The sequence below is a fragment of the Heterocephalus glaber genome, unplaced genomic scaffold, assembly GCF_053883595.1.
Source record: "Heterocephalus glaber isolate CG9 unplaced genomic scaffold, H.glaber_assembly_v1.0 deba00001446, whole genome shotgun sequence".
NCBI classification, from domain to species: Eukaryota; Metazoa; Chordata; class Mammalia; order Rodentia; family Bathyergidae; genus Heterocephalus; species Heterocephalus glaber.
In genome coordinates, this window is record NW_028258298.1 from 10,221,176 (window position 1) to 10,240,872 (window position 19,697).

Sequence of the window (19,697 nt, forward strand, 5' to 3'; positions counted from 1 at the left end):
TGTAATGGCAGGTAAGGCAAGGATAGGCTGATTGGGACTCACATTTTTGATCTCTGGTTAGGTCTTATTTTTGGGGAACCACGACTCATGAAAGTCTCAATTGTCCAAAGACTTCCTGAGTTGAGACTCTGCCCTAGGTTTTAACTGATATGAAAATATTTAGGGTATGTACTGAAAAATGTTGAAATAAAATGAAATCTCATAATTATATTTATATTTTTATTTTCTAATTTTCTCACCTTACATTTTGGGTTTCTTTCCCTTAGAATGGCCAACAGAAAGGGAGAAGGTGAAGAAAGCTGCAGATCACTGTCGTCAGATATTAAACTATGTCAATCAGGCTGTCAAGGAAGCAGAAAACAAGCAGGTAAAAGGGGAAAGCAAGAAGGTACAGGATGGCATTGAGAATATTAAGTTAGTAGTACCTGGAATCTGAAATAATAATTGAAGTGATCATTACATAATCAGTGGGCTGGGCATTTGTTAGCTGATCACGTAGTACATGAGTCTAGATAAGTTTGTGATAGAATATCAGAATTGTATTTGACTGTCTTGAGTATCTGTAGATGCTTGTTTGATTCAACAGATATTTGTACAACATACGCTGTGTGCTATATAGAGTGGTTGAAGAAATGAGCACAGTGACTGTCCACACTGAGCTTGTTTTCTAGCAGGATAGAAAGGCATTTAACAGAGTATAGTGCAGGTGTTTCCTATCAGTTGTGATAACTACCATGAAGGAGAATTCTGAGATACTGTCTCTAACTAGAGGGCCTCGCTGCGTTTGGGGATGTTAAGTCATGGTAATCAGAAAAACTTCCTTCAAGAATTGACATTTGAGGCATGCTCTAGAAGATGAGTAGAAATGAACCTAAACTGTGTGGAAGGGGGTAACACAGAGGTAGAGGACCCACTATGTACAAAAGTCCTTGTATGCAAAAGAAGCATGGTCTGTTTGAGTAACTGAAAGGTAAGAGTGGAATGCACTTATAAAGTCTTGAGAGTGTCATAAAAACAGTTAAGATAGGTTAGAACCAAATTATACAAGGTGCTTTACACCATGTTAAAGACTGATTTTTAGTCTAAGAGCAGTAGGAATTGGTTATAGATATTGAAGATGTTCACTATAGCACTTACACTGTTCTAGGGAGAGTGGATTGAAGGGGGAAGATAGTGCATGGGAGAGCCCAGTCATGAGTCTGTTAGCAGGACAAGTAGTGTAGAGAATGGCAAAAACTGGAGAAGTATTCAGGAGGTAAAATTAGCAGGACTTGGTAACTGGCTCAGAGAAGGATTTGAGAAGTGATATCAAGAATAAAGCCCCAGCGTTCTGGCTTTCTTATGTGGTTGGACAGGAGAAGTCTCTGACGTGTGGGGAAGATGTTTGGGATTTCAGGTGGAGATGTGCAGTAAGCAGTTAGCTATATGGGTCCACCTCCAAGAGGACTATGCTGAAGATAGAAGTTTAAGATTATGCCTGGGCATGGTGGTGCATGCCTGTAATCCTGGCACTGGGGAGGCTGAGGCAGGAGGATCACTGTGAGTTCAAGGCCAGCCTGAACTACATAGTGAGTTCAAGACCAGCCTGAACTACATAGTGAGACCTTGTCTCAAAAAGAAACAAAAACAAATGGGTCAGGGATTTAGCTCAGTGGCATCACACCTTCCTGACAAGTGCAAGGTCCTGAGTTCAATCCCCAGTACCGGGGGAAAAACAACAACAACAAAAATAGCAACAAGAAGAATTGTAAACATATAAAGAGGCTAATTGAATACATGGACAGTGAGTGTAGTTTCTTAGGAACTGATTATGATGATGACTGTTAGGGAGGCTGTAGAAAAAAAGTTACTTTGAAATGTATTATTTGGAGTGTAAAATGATATAACCCCAGAGAGAAATTTGGCAAGGTTTAAATTAAAATGTACCTGCCGCTACTTCTACCTTTTGACCTAGCAATTCTGTTTGTAGTGATTTTACTCAAGAGAAATGAAGATTTATGCCCACAAACAGACTTATACAAGAGTGTTTATGACAGCTTTATTCATAACAGGCAAAACCTGGAAACAGCCCAAGAATTCATCAGCAGGAAAGTGGATAAACCAACTGTGATATTGTCATAAAATAGAATACTACTAGTGATCAAAAGGAATGACTCTCACTAATATGCTGAGTGAAGGAAGCCAGACACAAAATAATACATATAATTCTATTTATATGAATTTCTAGGAGGCTAAACTAATCTGTGGTAGAAAAAAATTAGAAAAATGGTTGCCCCTGGAGATGTGGGAGTAGAGATTAACTGGGAAGAAGTACAACATATTCTGGGGTGTTCCGGTAATATTTCCTATCTTGATAGAAGTTTGAGTTACAAGGGCATATGCATTATGTCCAGATATGTGGAAAGATAGACTTTTAAAAGTATATATTTCAAGGGCTGGGGACTTAGCTCAGTGATTCCATCACCTGCCTTGCAAGCGTAAGGTACCGAGTTTGATCCCCAGTACCCCGCCCCCCGAAAGTATATATTTCACAGTATGTGAATTTTACATTTAAAAAGAACTATAAACAAATATTGAACTCTTGTTAATGATATGCATGTTGCAGTGTTTAGAGTTAAACTGTACTTAAGTCTATGATTTATTTTGAAATATATACAAAAAATAAGATGGTGTTTGGGTAGATAGAAGGATATATAGATGGGTAGATATGTAATTAGATATAACAAAACGTATGTGGTGGATATATCCTAATAGGTATTCATTACACATATTCAAACTTTTATGATGTTTAGGAAGAATGTACTAAACATATATACATATATACATTCAATCTAACAGTTCTTCTAGAAATTTATTCTATAATTATATCTACACAAGTGTACAGGCAATCTTAGTACAGAGTAGTTATTGGAAAAGTTTGGAATTAACCAATTTGTCTATCACTAAGATGTAGTTAAATAAATTATAGTTCATTCACAGTTAAATACTGTGTAGTTGTTGGAAAAAAATTAGACATCTCTCTGAATATCGTAATGTGGAACAGTCTCCAAGATACACTGATAAGTCACACACACACACACACACACACACACACACACACACAGAGGAATATGTATGTGAGCATATTGATCTACCATTTAGATGAGGAATGGATAGTGCTATGCCAAGTTTTTGGAAAGGATGTATATATCCTTCTCAACACTTTTCAACATACATAGAGATCAGTGTACTTGAATATGGGTACATTCTATTTGCATAGGATTTTTCTCAAAGGCTACTCAAGAAATGGATCTTAGTGATTCCTTCTGTAGAGAAAATTGGAAGGAGACTTTTTATTGTATGCTTTATATTACCTTCTGAATTTTGTACTATGCAAATGATTTACATATTTAGAAAATAAATATAAGCTAGTTAGGAGTCAGAGTTTGAAAAGAGGATTGAGAAGGGACAAAGAGGAAGAAAACTAAGAAAGTGTAATATCACCATAGCGAAGGGAAAGGTGTTTAAGAAAATGTGAATTATCAGTCATGCTGAGTATCTCAGCAAGCTTAGTAAAATGCAGATTTTAAAATGTCCATCAATTCAGAAACAGAGAAGTAAATGATGCCCAAAGCAGTAACCATGGTTCTATTTTGTCTACTTTTTAGCGCTTAGAAGATTATCAGCGTCGCCTTGATACCTCCAAACTGAAGAAGTCAAAGTACCCAAATGTTGAAGAGCTCAGGGTGAGAGATGGTCTAATCATAATTTAAAAAATAAAATAAAATGTACTAAAGACCCTCCCTGTAATTAACATCTCCATGGGAATATCCATCATCTGAAGGAGTTCTGTAACATATATTACCTATATTTATGATTTTAATCTGATTTTATATGCCTGATCTGTATGATGGTTACTTTTGTCTTTTGTTAGAGGAATATTTTGTGACAGCAACTGTCAGGAAACTGAGAAACACTAGTCATTAGTAAATTTAATTTTACTGTGTTTGCTTATCTACTACCGGAATTTTCCATATTGTTGAATAAAGTAAAATAATTCTTTTTCCCCATAGCTCTTGAAAAGTATAAAACGTTGAAACTATTACAAGTAAAATATTAATAGTAAAATATGAGAGTAAAAATATGATAGTAAAATACTTACTAATTGCCATTTCTTGTACCTGGGCTTTTGTATCATAAACTTTTTAGTATTTTAAGTTTCTTATACCATTTTATTAGGTAGTTGTTTTGGCAGATTTATTTGATGACTTTTTGAAGTAGATTTCTGTGTCATATACAAGTTTGTCAAAAAGCATGCTAAACAGTTGGCCATGGAGGTGCATGCCTATATCATTAGCTTATGGCAGGAAGATCAAATGTTCAAGTCCAGCCTGGGCAACTTAGTGACTTAGCAAGACTCTATCTCAAAATAGACAAAAATGTGCTGGAGATGGAGCTCAAGGTGAAGGTGCTGAGTTCAATCCTCAGATACCAGTGGGAAAAAAGCATTTTAATGAATTTATCATGTTAACTTCCAAAGACTGAGATTTTCCTAGTGCTCCTTATGCTTTAAAAAAAAAAAGATTTTCTTACTAATAATTTGTTGACATTTAGAGTAAGCATTGGTCTTTTCATGTTGAATGCTGTTCTCTACAGCTTTCTTTAGAATAAACTATAGGCTGCAGAAGCCTCTTACAGACAAGGCTGTACATCATGCACCTTCCTCATCCTAAGGCATGGGTTGGGAATGTAGTGGCTGAGTGTTTGTAACTTCATTTTCATAAGATGTTACCATCTATTTAGAGTGAGATTTGGAAGATGAGACTCCTGAATTTTTTCTGCAGGAAGCTTGTTCTTTAAAAAAGATTTTCTGTAGGTTATTTTATTACATTTCAAAACAGATTGCAATAACAATTGAATGTAAATGTATCTTTTACATCAAGAATGTTTTGAAAAGAGATCAAATTGTATGAAAAATCATCTCACTGAGTGCTTGTAAATAATTTGTATGTAATTCTGTTTGGTAGAATTTGGATTTAACAAAAAGGAAGATGATTCATGAAGGGCCGTTGGTTTGGAAGGTGAATAGAGACAAAACTATTGGTAAGTCTGATTTGTCTGTTAGATTTTAGGGAGAGTGGAGAAAGGGAAAAAATAGAAAAGTTCCTTTTTGACAAAGGGAAAAAGAAAGAACCACACAGTTTGCAGTACAGTAGTTAGCAGTGCTACTTTGTGTTGTTTAGATAATAATAGAAAATCTACTTGCATTATTTTGTATTATGTAAAGTGTGTTAAGTATTTATTTAGGAATGCAGCAGAAAACTTTGTCATGAATCAGATTTTTCTATCATTCTTAAAGTTTAATGAGTCTTTGTAATAAGTTTTCTTTAAGCCAGTAACTCTCAATCATCTGTGGTGAGTGATCATTGTTTTTAATTTTTATTGGTCACAGACTGATTGCTTTGGTGAAATACAATAAAAATGAATGAAACCAGGGTTTGTTTGTTTTTTGTACCAGGGATCGAACTCAGGACCTTGCACTTTCAAGGCAGGTGGGGCACCTCTGAGCTAAATCCCCGGCCCTCAGTTTTTAAATGATTAGATTTAGCAGAAGTTAAATTTCTCTGTCAAATTGTTTTAAAGTGTATTAAATATATCTCAACTTCTGTACTTCCCACCTTTTGTGCATTTTTATTTCTAGATCTGTATACATTACTGCTGGAAGACATTCTTGTACTGTTACAAAAGCAGGATGATAAACTGGTGTTAAGGTGCCATAGTAAGATTCTGGCATCTACAGCTGATAGCAAACACACATTTAATCCTGTCATTAAGTTGAATACTGTGTTGGTTCGACAAGTGGCAACAGGTAAGTATGTCCACTGGAGGATGCTGACCTTCAGATTCACTGTAAAGCTGCACGAGATAGTCAGTGTTACTTATATAGCACAACTGGTATAGAGTTTTGTTACTTTTATATATTTAGGTAAATTAAGTGAAGTTTATTAAAATGAATTAAGAAGCCAGGTGTGGTAGCACACGCTTGTAATCCCAGCATTTGAGAGACTGAGACAAGAAGCCACCCTAGGTTACATAGCAAGTTCCAGGCCAGCCTGTACTATATAGTGAGACCTTATCTTTAGAAGAAAAAGCAACAGGAAATAAAACATGGGGAAAAAAAGTGAATTAAGAATCTATACCTCAGGCCGGGGATTTAGCTCAGTGGTTTCGCCGCCTGCTGCACAAACACAAGGACTCGAGTTCAATCCCTGGTACCAAAAAAAAAAAAGAATCTATACCTCCACATTATTTTTCTTTTTTCTACCAGGGATCGAACTTGGGTCCTTGTGCTTGCGAAGCAGGCAGTGGAACCATTGAGTTAAATCCCCAGCCCTCCACATTATTTAAGATGCCTCAATTCTCTGAGTCATTTTTGCATTTGAAAGTTTGTGCAGTTATTTTGGGCTCTATTACATGTTCAAATCATTAATAGATACCAATGAAGACAGAGAATTGGGAAGTAATTCCCACAAGAAGTCTTTGATTGGGCCGGGGATTCAGCTCAGTGGTTTCGCCACCTGCTGCGCAAGTGCAAGGACCGGAGTTCGATCTCTGGTAGAAAAAAAAAAAAAAGAAGTCTTTGATTAGAGAAATGTGTTTTTTGATTTGGTGAGGGGAAAAAAATGAAAACTGAAGAGGTGGGGTTTGGATTTTTCAACATTAGTTTAAATTGGCAAGTTATATTTTAACTGTACCACAATGAGATCCCTTTTAAACCTTGTTAATTTCATAATGGCAAAATATATTTGTGATCTTTTTTCTCCATTAATCATTGAAAATTATTAACTACCAGTTTAGCAGAAGGACAGTTCAAAATAGATATAAAGGAGTAATAGCACCCAGTTCAATGTCTTGTACTTTGACATCTTGTTTCTAATCTACTCTGAGTGTAGTATTACTTTTTATCATCTTTGTTTATTGAAGTATAATATATATAGTATAACATACAGTAAATGATACAACATTTAAATATACAGCTTGATGAATTTTTAGGAAGTAAACTTATGGAAGCTTTATCTGAATTAAGATGCAGAATATTACTAAGACCCTAGAAATAACACTCATGACCTCTCCAGATCAGAGTGATAGAATAAATTTTGTCTTTTTTTTTTTTTCTTCAGATAACAAAGCTTTATTCATCATCTCCATGTCAGACAATGGAGCCCAGATTTATGAACTGGTGGCACAGACAGTTTCTGAAAAGACTGTGTATGTATTAGCTACCTTGCTGTCATTAAAGTTTTTATTATTCCATGTGTAGTATTACACAGATTTAACTTTGTTTTATAAGACTCTGAAAACCAAAAGCTATATACTCACCAAGTACTTCTTATCCTTTTAGCGATAGTCCCCTAAGAACGTTTACCTTTTTAGATTGAAATCTTTTATTTTGTTCTAGGAGAAGAAATTTTCTAAAGAAAAGATTCTCAGAAGGGTCAAGTGAATTTTTTTAACTGGCAGTGTATCTATAATGTTGTTAGATTTTTCTTTAGAATCTCTGCCTAGTCTTATTTTGGCAATTCTAGGAGAAATATTTTTTTATTTTTGCTTTCTAAGTGTATTTAAATGGTATTTCTTTTTTCCTTTTTGTTTTGTATTTTGGATTCCTTTCACACGTCCTGAAGCTGGCAGGATCTTATCTGTCAAATGGCTACGTCAGTAAAGGAGCAGTCTACAAAGCCAGTTATTCCTTTACAGTCACCACCTTGCGAGTGAGTGTTCCTTTGTGTCATAATAGGAGTGTTGTGTAATAGAATTGTTTTTGGTCAGAAAAGAAATTGATCATTTTTCTGTTTGGTTGTAACAATGTTTGGACATGTTGTGAAGCTCAAAGATTTTTTTTCTTCTATAGAGGAGACAATGATGAAGAACCTCCAAAATTAAAAGTGGAGCATCATGGGATTTCAGTCACTAATCTACAGAGTCCAGGTAAACTTCAAAGATAAGTTTTCCTGGAAGAATGTAGTCTATTATCTACTAAAATGCAAAGTAACTTTGAAATTTTTGGTGCATGCAGCTTTTGGCATTAGCTATACAATTTAAGAAACTGTTTTGGAGCCTTCTGTGTGGCAGTGGAACACTACCCTATGTGTTGTGTGTTTTGCTTAAAGATGATCTCTGTAGCTTGGGTGGTTATTATTTTCCAAGTATTTTCTGAATGTTCATGTGAAAAGTTTAAAGTTTTATTAAGATTTTTATTCTGCCTTTTCTGTTCCACTGAATAGACAGAGATTTGGGATTAGAATCTCCCTTAATATCATCAAAACCTCAGACTCATTCACTGAGTACCTCTGAAAAATCAGAGGCTGATGATCTCTTTGTGGCGGAGAGACAGTTTGCAAAAGAACAGCATGCAGATGGGAAGGAAGGTGGAGAAAACTATCAGATCACAATCCCAGATCCCCACTTGCCTGTGTCAGAAGAACGGTGGGCATTGAATGCACTAAGGAATTGTAAGTTTCATTCATAACTGATTATGGATACTTTTTTTTTTTTGAGACAGAATTGCACTGTGTAGTTGTTCAGGTTGGTCTTGAACTGACTATGTAGCCCAGGCTGGCCTGGAACTCATCATGATCCTGTTGCCTTAGCCTCCCAAGTGCTGGGATAATAGGCATGTGCCACCACGTTTGGCATTCAAGAGTTGTGTAATATACTGAAGAGTCATTTGGAAGAATCTAAAGAAGTGTAAGCTGTAACTTTTCCCATCAAGAAATTTATATTCTATTGGGGAAGATGTCAGAAACCCCTACCCATCCCACCCCCACCTTTCAGACAGTATTGCAGATATGTCAAAATTGATTTGGTTTGGGGTGACCAGAGAAGGGAAGCATTAGGGAACAAGAGAGATGTGATTATCTTTTTTTTTTGGTACCAGGGATTGAACTCAGGACCTTGTGCTTGCGAGGCAGGAGCGGTATCACTGAGCTAAATCCCTGGCCCAATTATTATCTTAAAGAATGGGTAAGATTCAAACAGATTTGTGGAAGAATAGAAGCCATTTAGACAAGAATAATGGTAGCACCAAAAAGACAGACAGAAAATGTAAAGGTGTTCAGGAAGCAGTGAGGCTGTGGTAAATGCTATAAGTAAAAGGAGTGTGGGAGATAAAGTTGGAAAGATGGAAGATGTATTGTTTAGCCCAGCTGTTGTGAACTTTGGATACCAGACTGTGGGCTCTGTACTTTAAGGATACATGTCACATAAGAGCTTTTTCAAAACTACATATGTCCTTCTAGCTCTCTTTCAGAGATTATAATATTCTCTGCCAGAGCTCACCACGCACACACACACACACACACACCCACACCCACACCCCACACACCCCCATAGCTGCCTCCTCCCCCTCCAGCCTAGTTGAGAATCACTGTCACAGTGGGAGGCTAGCATATCTCTCAGGAGTAATGAAGTAGGGAAAAGTCTGAAACTAGTTGCTCCGTCTATAGAAAACCACTAGAGGTTTTAAAGCTAGAGTATGACTAATGGAAAAGATTAGTTGAGAATAGCACAAGGATTTCAATGGAAAGAGGGTTGGAGTAGTGCACTTACTCAGTGTGAGCTATTATACTGGTCTGGGTTCAAGATTGAAAGGGTTTGAACTAGAATGAGTTTAGAGTCAAGAGAGGGGTCATCACATATTTAGAACAGTTGACTTATTTGGATATGAGGGCAAAGGAAAAGAAATATCTAGAGATAATTTCAGTGTTTTGTTGGAAGTAAGAGTCAGAATGGACCACTGCTGCCTCTCCTACCTTCCGTTTTAAAACATGTCAAGATTAAGATAATGAGAGACAAACCATTCAAGAGGAAGTAAATAGCAGAAAGTTGGAATTTTAGGACTGGTGAGATTAGGAAGAAAGATTTGAGTGCTAAAGTCCTAAGAATTCATGGCATCTCTCTGGAAGTGAATGTAGAACAGAAACACAGAGGGTCAGACACTCAGACCTGTGTGGAAACTGTTTACCTAAAGAAATATAAGTTACAAATGAAGCCCAGGATGATATTAAGGAGTTGTTACTTAACTAGATTCTCCTGAATTAATAGTTTTAGTGATTTCTGATGGTTTGACTAATATTATCCTAAAGCTCTATCACTGTATGAGTGACCTCAATATAAACTTAGCCCATTCAAAGTTTAACTGGTTCTTATTTTCAACAAGCTAAAGAAGCTGTCCCACTAGTAAGATGGTTATTTTTTAAAATACTGATGAACTTCTTATTTTTTGCAATTATATATATAATATAATATATATATATAAAACACCAATCACTGGAATTAAATTTTATTACAAGGCAATTTTATTTCCTCCACCATTTTAGGAGATTCTTGAGTTACTATAAATGATAAAGTAAGTATTCTATATGCCTAATAAAAATGTGGGGAAATGCCAATACCTATAGTGTTTGCTTCTAGAAAAAGCAGAACATTTAGCTTTTTTGTCTAGCCTAACACAACCTTTTAGCGTCCTTACATCCCTTTAGAGTGTTACTTCAGCTACATAGAAAATTAAATATAGGCATGATATTGGTATTTGGGATTCTAAACAGGGAAGCACTTACCTACTTAGGGTGCTTAATTCTTGTCAACTCTAGTTTAGTGCTAAGTCTTCTCTAGAAGATGGCACTTTATTTCATTTTTCAAAACAAATGATTGTATAAGATGAATATTTTGGGACTAGGGATGTAGTTCAGTGCTATAGTGCTTGCCTAGCCTGTGTGAGGCCCTGGGTTCAGTTCCTACTGGAAAAAGATAAAGGTGAAAGATTAATATTTTGGTTATGTTGTTAAAAGGTACTTAATTTTAGAGATGATTGGCAACTCAGGTAATATAATCTTAGCAATCTGAATGTGCCTTTCTTTTCTCTTTTTCTCTGCTTTTTTTTCTTCATTCCCTCCCCTAACTTGTTAGTGGGTTTGTTGAAGCAATTACTGGTACAACAGCTGGGTTTGGCTGAGAAGAGCAATCAGGAAGACTGGCAGCGTTTCCCGAGATATAGGATAGGCTCTCAAGAGGCACAGGCTGACAGTGGAATTCAGAACTCTGAAAATACTAAAGCCTGTCATTCTGCTGAAGGACAGATGCCCTTTAGAACTGGAACTGGTGACACTGCAAGTTGTTACAGTTCATGGACTTCAACTGAATCGTCTGCTCCACGGGATTCAGTGGTACTGGCATCCCAAGATAGCCAGGCAAGTAACATTTTAGTAATGGACCACATGATTCTGACCCCAGAGATGTCTACCACAGAGCCAGAAGGGGGTCTTGATGAGAGTGGAGAGCACTTTTTTGATGACCGTGAAGCACATAGTGATGATAATCCATCAGAAGGTGATGGAGCCGTTAAAAAGGAAGAGAAGGATGTTAATTTACACATCTCAGGCAAGTTTCTTTACATTTAAACTTTTATTTTGATCATTGTTAACTGTTCTGTATGCAGGGATGAATATTGTTTCAGTATCCAAGCATCATTTGTGTTTGTGTGTGTCTCTGTGTATGTAGTATTAATTTATTCCTTCATACAATAAATTACTGAATCTACTGTATACCAGACCTCATCCTAAAGTCTCGGAGATAGAGAATTGAATAAAATGCAGAAAAGTCCCCAATTCTCAAGAACTGTAACTACTCTCAGGGGAAAGAGTAATGGTAAGAAAACAAACAGGGTCAGGGATTTAGCTCAGTGGCGCTGCACCTGCCTTACAAGCACCGGGTCCTGAGTTCAGTCCCCAGTACCAAAAGAAAACAAAACAAAAAAAAGAAAAACAGATGTCAGTATTAGGAAGAAAACAAGTGAGAGTACAGGGGCAGAGAGCAATGAGAGCAGTCAGGGATTTCAGGGAAGAGGACCTCTGCTGAGCAGAGATCCCTGTGGATGGCTGGGAGCAGTGGGCAGGCTGCATATCAGGAGCAAGCTCTTTGTGGTTAGGGAATGTAGTGTGGGGAGAGAGTGGGAGGAAGCCAGGTAAGAGAGGTGATTGGTAGGGAAGTGAGTGGTGGCAAGATCACATAGGGACTTTCTAATTTTCAGCTTTAAACTTTTGAAATGCTTACTAATATGAACTTATTCAGGAGTTACCATGGAAGTTTACCCAATTTAGCTTTAATCTGAAGTGAGAAAATTCTGACAGATACAAAACTTTAGAGTAATTGAATTTTCCCTCTTTTTAATAGCTTTCCGGTTTTCAGCGTATAAGCTTAGTTTTTGATTTCCTGATATCAGTGCTCATCTCATCAAAGCATTCTGTCTTCATCAATAGGAAATTGCTTGATCCTTGATGGCTATGACACAGTGCAGGAGAGCTCCACAGATGAGGAGGTTGCTTCCTCATTTACCCTGCAGCCTGTGACAGGCATCTCCTCTATGGACTCCACCTACCAGCAACAACATTCTCCCCAGAGTGCTCATTCCGATGGGGCAGGTTCACCATTCACCCCAGAATTCCTGGTTCAGCAGCGCTGGGGAGCTATGGAGGATTCCTGTTTTGAGATCCAGAGTCCCTCCTCTTGTACAGATTCACAAAGCCAGATCATGGAGTACATTCATAAGATAGAGGCTGACCTTGAACACTTAAAGGTACCTCACACTTAAGAATCCATAGGTTTTAATCATAAGAAATACACTTAGCAGAACAAAAGTAAGGAATGACTGAAATGCTGATGCCAGTAGACTTTTCCAGGTTTTAGATCCTTATGGGGTTTTTTGACCATTATTCATGAATAGGCTTAGATAAAAAGCTAAGAGGCATACTGTTTATCTTATGACATATCACAAGCAGAGAAAAAGTTGTACTTCTGTAACTGTCTGTGTATGTTTCTAAGTTTAAGAATGTAAAAACACTTGGGGAAGTTGCCTGGCAGCCATCAGATGACATAAACAAGCTGAACCTAGGTAGTGTTTGTATAGTTGTGAATTTAGGCTGGGAAATGCTATGTCTTGCTGTAATCTATTAATAATCCATGACTCATTAGGTAATGCTAGTAGTTTCCTTGATGCCATGACAGATAGAAATTGGCTTCAGGAGCTCCTGCAATTCAAAAACTTAATTGGTAACGTGATGGAGCCAGCCGTCACTAGACGAACAGTACCTGAGGAGAGGGGTGAGGATTAAGAAAACCAACACAAATGCGGGAGAAAAGAAAAGGAGAGGAGAGGGAGAGCCTTCTCCTTCCCACTTTATTAAGCCTTTTATATGTCCTCCTTCATTACCCACAGCCTCCCTCCCTTCCTCCCCTCAGGAGCTGGTAACTAATTATTTTTACAGAGAAAAGGTCAATTATATCTTTACGATTCTGGGAATGTTACTTTCTTGTCCAGCAGACATTCAAATCTTTTCTATATTTGTTGTTCTCTTTAAAAGTCAACATCCTTGTTTTGTACTAGGTTCATATCCTGGCTCATTATGTTCTTACCTGACTCAAGAATCTCAAAAGGCTCAGGGTCCTTTCAACCCTTCACTGTCCACAGTAATGGAAGATGTCACTGTTTCAAAAATGACATGTGTGGCAATTTTGAAGAAAAGGACCCTACTAAAGTTGGCCTTCAGTAGACAGCTGCCAGAGCTCATATGTTTTTCATCAAATTATTTAGTTGGAAGGCTTTAGGGACAGGTTTAACAGTGTGTTCTTAGACTTTTAGCTAAAGACTGTTAACCCTTAAATTTTTTTTAACTCTGTATAATAGATTTTCATATGGCAACATGTAATGTCATCCTGTGCTGATGGAATGAAGTAGCGCAAAGGCATTGTGGACAGATTGGCTCTCATGTAGCTTATGCCACATGATGTGAAGCCATGTTCAGGGAGACTCTTGGGTGGGAGAGTTGCCTTTCCTGCCCCCTCCCACATACTTTTTTTACCTGGGAAAGTTTGAAGCTGTTTGATCAAAGGAGAAATGGGAAAAGGAAATTTACTCCCCCACCACATTAACAATATTATTAATGATTAATATTAATGTTGAAATTTGGGTGTATATACCGCTAATATAAAAATGCCTTCTTTCATACTTTGAACAGTTTGTTTTTCTTATCCTGTCCAAATGAAAAGCCCATGGGTTTTATTTTACAGGAGGTGGAGGAAAGTTACACCCTTCTTTGCCAAAGGCTGGCAGGATCAGCCCTCACAGACAAGCACTCAGGTACGTGAAATTGCGGTAGAATCATCCTTCTCAAATAGTACACTGAATAAAGTGATTTATTATTCTTTAAAATGAAAACCTTCTGAGATTCCATTTCTTTTCTGTCTTTAAAAACTGTGTGTTGCTAAACATCATATATCAAGCAAAAGCTCTTGTCTGCTGACTCTGCTCTTCCTTCTCTCAGAAGAACTGCAATTGTCAGTTCTCATGCTACCTCTCTTCTCTCTTGCTCTTCACCTTTTCAAGAGCACAAGCATCAGGATGCTTGATAAATCATACCTTCAGTGTGTGATGTGCTGGTGCTGCTATGACTCCCCAGTGAGGAGGAAGGGTCCTCCTCAGGTCCTGCTATGCTTTCGTGCTTCTCCTGATGATGAGGCCAGTGCCTCCCCTTGACTACAGACGAGTCTGTGTGTCCTGCCGCAGTTCATACTCATTAACTTGGGTACCTTCTGGAGGCATTGTTCTGATTCAAAAACAAGCATGTAACCACGCCCATAGATTTTAGTCATTCTTTTTGGAATTTTGTTGTTGTTATTGTTTGGGGTTTTTTTTTTTCTTTTGCATGTTCATTTATTCTTAACTCAGTTTGCATATATCTTTATTCTTCTCAGATAAAAGTTAGAGCCGAGTGCCCTGGAGGTGACTGCAGGTTGTTGGATTTTGAGCATCGGCCTTGTATCAACCACATCCTGGCTCCAGTGTGGATGCAGAGATTGTGTGCTAGAGGACCTGCTGGAAAACCACCAGGGATTAGCCATGTCCCAAGGTGCCCAGAGCGGGACTAGTTCTTCAGTCTGGCAGCTGCACTGGTCTGTCAGTGAGGGAATGTCCGTTCCCTCACTCTCCTCTCCTCATTGTTGGAAAGTCATTTTGATTCAGAACAATAAACCAAATGTATAAAGCTTTGGGTGTAGTATATGAAATTGTACTTAGACGTAAGAAAAAGAGAAAATCAGATGTATTTATTTGACTCATTCCATATTTGAAAGCACATTTTAATTTTTATTTGCCTTGTTTTGTTTTAAGTAGTGAGAGTTTTAGCGTTTTGTATTTAGTACACCCAAGGATCAATTGCTCGTGAAGCAGAGGTCAGGATGGGGTATTGAGGAGGTTGGTAGAGAGGTGATACTGAAGAAGCAAGAAGGGTATGGAAGGAGAAACATCTTGCCTTCACGGAAGTCTATGCCATGCCCTCTGTTGCTCAGTACACTGCTTTTCTGAGGGTCACCTTAACAGCATGGTGTGCTCTGTGGCCCTTAGGTGCAGTGGACTCAAGGTATATGCTGCCCAAGGTGGTCAGAGAGTAGGTGGACTTCCTCCCACCCTGAGGCAAGCACTTCTCTGTAGCTGGGATCCACCCCCAATTAACAAGAATCCTCAATGTACTAAATAGCAGGCACTTGAAAATGGGTGTATTTTCTTCTATTGTCTTTTCTGTTAAGGGTTGGGATTTCGGAGGGAAAAGAAAGCAAATTTTTATTTTCTTGATTATAAATTTGTTATTCATGGTATTGTTTCATTTTTATATTATACATTAGACTTTGGCACTTGTGTAAAACCATCCCTGCAGATTGAGCAGGAAGTAAGAACGAACAAAAGGAAATGCTTCCGTGGTGGTGGGGGTTGCTAAGGAAGGGTGAGATGGGATGGGTAAAGAGTTTGGGGAGGTTATCTAAACTGAATCACTACTGAGTTGAACCATAGCTATCATTAGCCACAGGTACTGCTGATTATAAGGCCAGTAAAATAATAGTACCTGGAGGTTTGACTCTAATTTTTTGCACTGATGGTGCCAAAGGGCTCTTTGAGTCACAAGGAGAGCCAATGGTAGAGTACAGAGAGATGTGGTGGAGGAGGCAGAACTGCTTACACCAGCTCCAGAAGCACTTCCTCTGACTTCACCACTGCAGCTCTGTTCACACTGGGCCATGAATGACCTTAGGAAATGCAGACCAGAACATACACTGGATACTGCAGGCACAGTGTTGGTAACTAACTGCCTGCTCTAGGATGAATAGCAGTATTTGGCAGCACCTACAGGGGATAAATGTATCAGAATTGTAACTTGAGAACTCCTTCAGTTACATCAGCTGTCTGATTTTTGTGCATTAGGTAAATGATTTTGAAGTATTTTGCCAACTAAAACAAAATCATTTGTCAACCTGTAAATTCTGTTAATAAACAAGGAGTTCATCCATTGCTCACATCTTTCAATAGTGCCTGCTGAATTCTGTGGGTAGTCAGGATGTAATTTTATTCTTTCCGACAGTCCCCCCTAACCCTACCCCAAAAGGGAAGTTTTTCCCTCACTACAAATGGTAAAGATACTCAACCTTTATAAACACCACTACAACTTAACAAGCTCACTTATTTGTGTCCAGATTCCTGTTTCTGTCCTTCAAAATTGACCTGTTGTTAAGTAGATCAACTTTTATCTTCATACCTCATCTATCAATTGGGATTATATTTCTAGTCATAGACCAAGCAAATTTAATCAGAATGGAATTTAAATTTTTAGAAGCAGAAGCTAATATATAAGTGAAGCTTGGAATTTGGAATTTTCTGTATCTCTTAGGAAAAGCAAGTAGAAATCAAATGGTTATATTGTGCTGCTGGAAATAATGTCACTCTCAAGGAAAAGGGTTATACCTGTAGCCACTTGACACTAAACTATCAGGAGATAGGAGAAAGGTAAATATAATAAAATTTTCCTCTTAACTTCAGATACTGCAAGGTGACGGCATGATTCTCTAGCACTCAAAAAACCTGAATGAAGTTTTGTTTGCTCTTCCAGCTCAGCCATTATCTTGTTCTTTGTGATTTCTTTTTCTCTCCTTGGACTAACAGAGCTAACTGAAAAAATACCTGGACTATAACTCTAATGCTTCCAAATTAGATTTTCAAATGAAGCCCCAAGACAAATTAATTCTCAAAACAAAAAACAAAACAAAACAAACACCATTTTGAGCATTCCTTTTATCATATTCTAGCTTTTTCCTTTCTTCTTCCCAACTTGGGCTCCCATGCCTTCCATTTCATTTTAGCTGTTATAATCATATCCACTAGATTCTCCTCTCTGCCTCTCAGGATGATGGAATTATATATTTTCCCTGTCTTTGAGTGAGACTGGTTCTCATCTCAAAGTGGTTTTAAGTTATATGACTAGAAGTTAGACTCTACTCTTGTGCTGAAGAATACAGGGAAATGGGGAAAAGAGCCTTCCCAAAGCCAGAAAGCTGTGTTAGCTACGGAAGTGACCTGCAGTGACACTCAACTCTCTTGCGGGCTTAATGGCTCCTTTGCTATTAATTGCCAAATTTCATTTGGAGTGTCTCCATCCTTTTCAGAGAACAGACTTAATCAAGGCAATCAGCAAAGCCCCAAAGTGCTGTAATTTAAAATCGAGATTATCATCCTAGCCATATATTTTATAGACTTTAAAATCAGCTAACTTGGACTGTTAGTTATGTTGGCTTTTAGAACTTAAATTGTAACTATTTATTATATTGCATGGGAGGTATGTTTTGTGAGCTTTTTGGCTTTCCCCCAAAACTACTTCTAATGACTATTATAAAATAAGGCTCCTTTGAAAAAGTGGGCTTTTGTTTCTTACTGTGTTTCAGGGAGGGAGAGGGAGCTACTGTGATAGAGGAAAAAGATCCTTCCCTAATTTTTAGAAATGAAAAAATAATTACGTTTCCTGCAAATTGTCATTTACTTTCATCTTTTTTGACATTTTGTAAATTTGATGCATTACCTGTAGCATCCATATTTCACACTGAAAGCTCTCTTCTGTGAAGTTGCTATGTGGTGTTATTTGGAGCTACTAGAGCTTTGGTCAGTGTTTCCTTTCTATTTGTCATAGAAGACACCACTGAGAACTAGTGCATAAGACCTCAAAATACACAATTAGCAGGAACTTACAGCAGCTTCTTATGGGCTAGTCCCCTCTCCCCAGAGTAGAATTTTTGTTTTGTAAATCATGCTTTTCTGACATTACCACCTTTTCAGAGTGATCTGCAAAATTAATCTTTAATTTTAAGATTCCTGTTGTCTTATTCCTTATGCCGTCACCACTGGAACTGAGAGTTTTGGTAATAAATGAGTAGGAAAAAAATGTACCTCCTAGAAGGAAGCCTCCCTGCCATTTCCAGGTGCCAACTGCTAAGCAGATGTACTTCAAAAATGGGAACTGTACTGTGCACACTGTTGGTTATTTTTAATAAGCCTCTTCCTACTAGAACATTTTATTTTCCTTGTTCATCATACAATCATGTACTCTTTAACAGAAATTACTTTAAAAAAAATCTGGAACTATCTTTAAAAAAACTTTATTAATAATCATGTATTTTTACTGATCACATTTTGAAATACCTAAAAGACTATTGTTCTAATTATCCAGATGTACCTTTGTAAAATAGCTCTTTTATGAATTACCTAATAAGGCTGTATGTTTCTGGAACAAAATGTTGGTCATCTAAAAACTTTCTGTTTTCTGGGGTTTGGGAAAATAGAAAATAAGAGTTCAAATATTAAATAAGCTTAAAGGAACCAAGTATGTGACTATTTATTTGTATGCACTTTTATTGTCTTATACGAGTTATTTTAGAAGAGTCAAGGAGCTTGTAGCTCAAAACTAATCATAATGGCAGTGACTCGAACATCTTCCCACTTATTGGAGTATCTTTGCTGGATAATATATGAACCTCCTCAATAAGTTAGCAGCTAGAATTTTATTAGAAGCAGGGCAACTTTGTTGCTGTTTCTTTAAAAACAATTTTATTAGGATAAAAAACAGCGCATCCATTTAAAGTGTACGCTCTATTGGGTTTTGGCATATATCTTTTTAAAATTTGGGTAAAATATATATGACATAAAATTTACCCTTTTATCATCTTTAAATTTATAATTTAGTAGAATTAATGGGCTAGCTTTTATCGCTCACTTGAAGATAACTTTGGTTTACCACTACCCTAAATGAAAAATACGGCATTTTTATTATCATCCCTGTCCCCAGTGCTGAGCTTCCTAACACACAAACATTTTTGTGCTTTTATTTAAACTCAGAAGGCTCAATGACTTTTGGTGTTTTCTATATTTTGATTTTGAAATATAGGTTTAATTTGACTTATTTTGGGGATAGTAATTTAGTTTTTAGGCATTCAGAACACAAATGTGACACAGCTAAGATGAATAAAAAGTGCTTAGTGCTTTATTTTGTATGGTCTTTTAAACATTTTAAAAATTAAGAATACTTAAAAGTTAAATGTTTGTAATCTTCCCTCACTTGGAAATTTAAATTAGAAACTTAATTTATTCTTACTTCTGTTTAAAAACATAGCATGTATGTCTGATAGAACAAATAATGCTCACAGCATTTCCACTTGCTCTTAAATAGCCATCTTTTAATACAATGGAGGAAATAAAACTGTTTGCCTATGAGCAGTAGCTTCTACTTCTACTGCGCTCTTTAAGCCAGATGACCATTTCACCAAAGGTTTAATATAGACTTCAAAGAAAA

The 19,697-nt window shown here is 37.1% G+C and overlaps 1 protein-coding gene across 1 annotated transcript in view; it reads left to right on the forward strand.

Moving 5' to 3' along the window:
• The window catches only part of LOC147827425 (rho guanine nucleotide exchange factor 12-like), a 70,932-nt gene extending 54,550 nt beyond the window's left edge, over nucleotides 1-16,382 (forward strand). Inside the window, exons 20-31 of the mRNA XM_087214257.1 lie at nucleotides 267-367; nucleotides 3,648-3,725; nucleotides 5,007-5,082; nucleotides 5,681-5,848; nucleotides 7,161-7,248; nucleotides 7,665-7,751; nucleotides 7,892-7,968; nucleotides 8,265-8,492; nucleotides 10,948-11,418; nucleotides 12,297-12,613; nucleotides 14,104-14,173; nucleotides 14,788-16,382. Coding sequence (XP_087070383.1) covers nucleotides 267-367; nucleotides 3,648-3,725; nucleotides 5,007-5,082; nucleotides 5,681-5,848; nucleotides 7,161-7,248; nucleotides 7,665-7,751; nucleotides 7,892-7,968; nucleotides 8,265-8,492; nucleotides 10,948-11,418; nucleotides 12,297-12,613; nucleotides 14,104-14,173; nucleotides 14,788-14,798 — 1,772 coding nt within the window. The 3' untranslated portion in view covers nucleotides 14,799-16,382. The remainder of the gene's footprint in view (nucleotides 1-266; nucleotides 368-3,647; nucleotides 3,726-5,006; nucleotides 5,083-5,680; nucleotides 5,849-7,160; nucleotides 7,249-7,664; nucleotides 7,752-7,891; nucleotides 7,969-8,264; nucleotides 8,493-10,947; nucleotides 11,419-12,296; nucleotides 12,614-14,103; nucleotides 14,174-14,787) is intronic.
• Nucleotides 16,383-19,697: the final 3,315 nt, after the last annotated feature.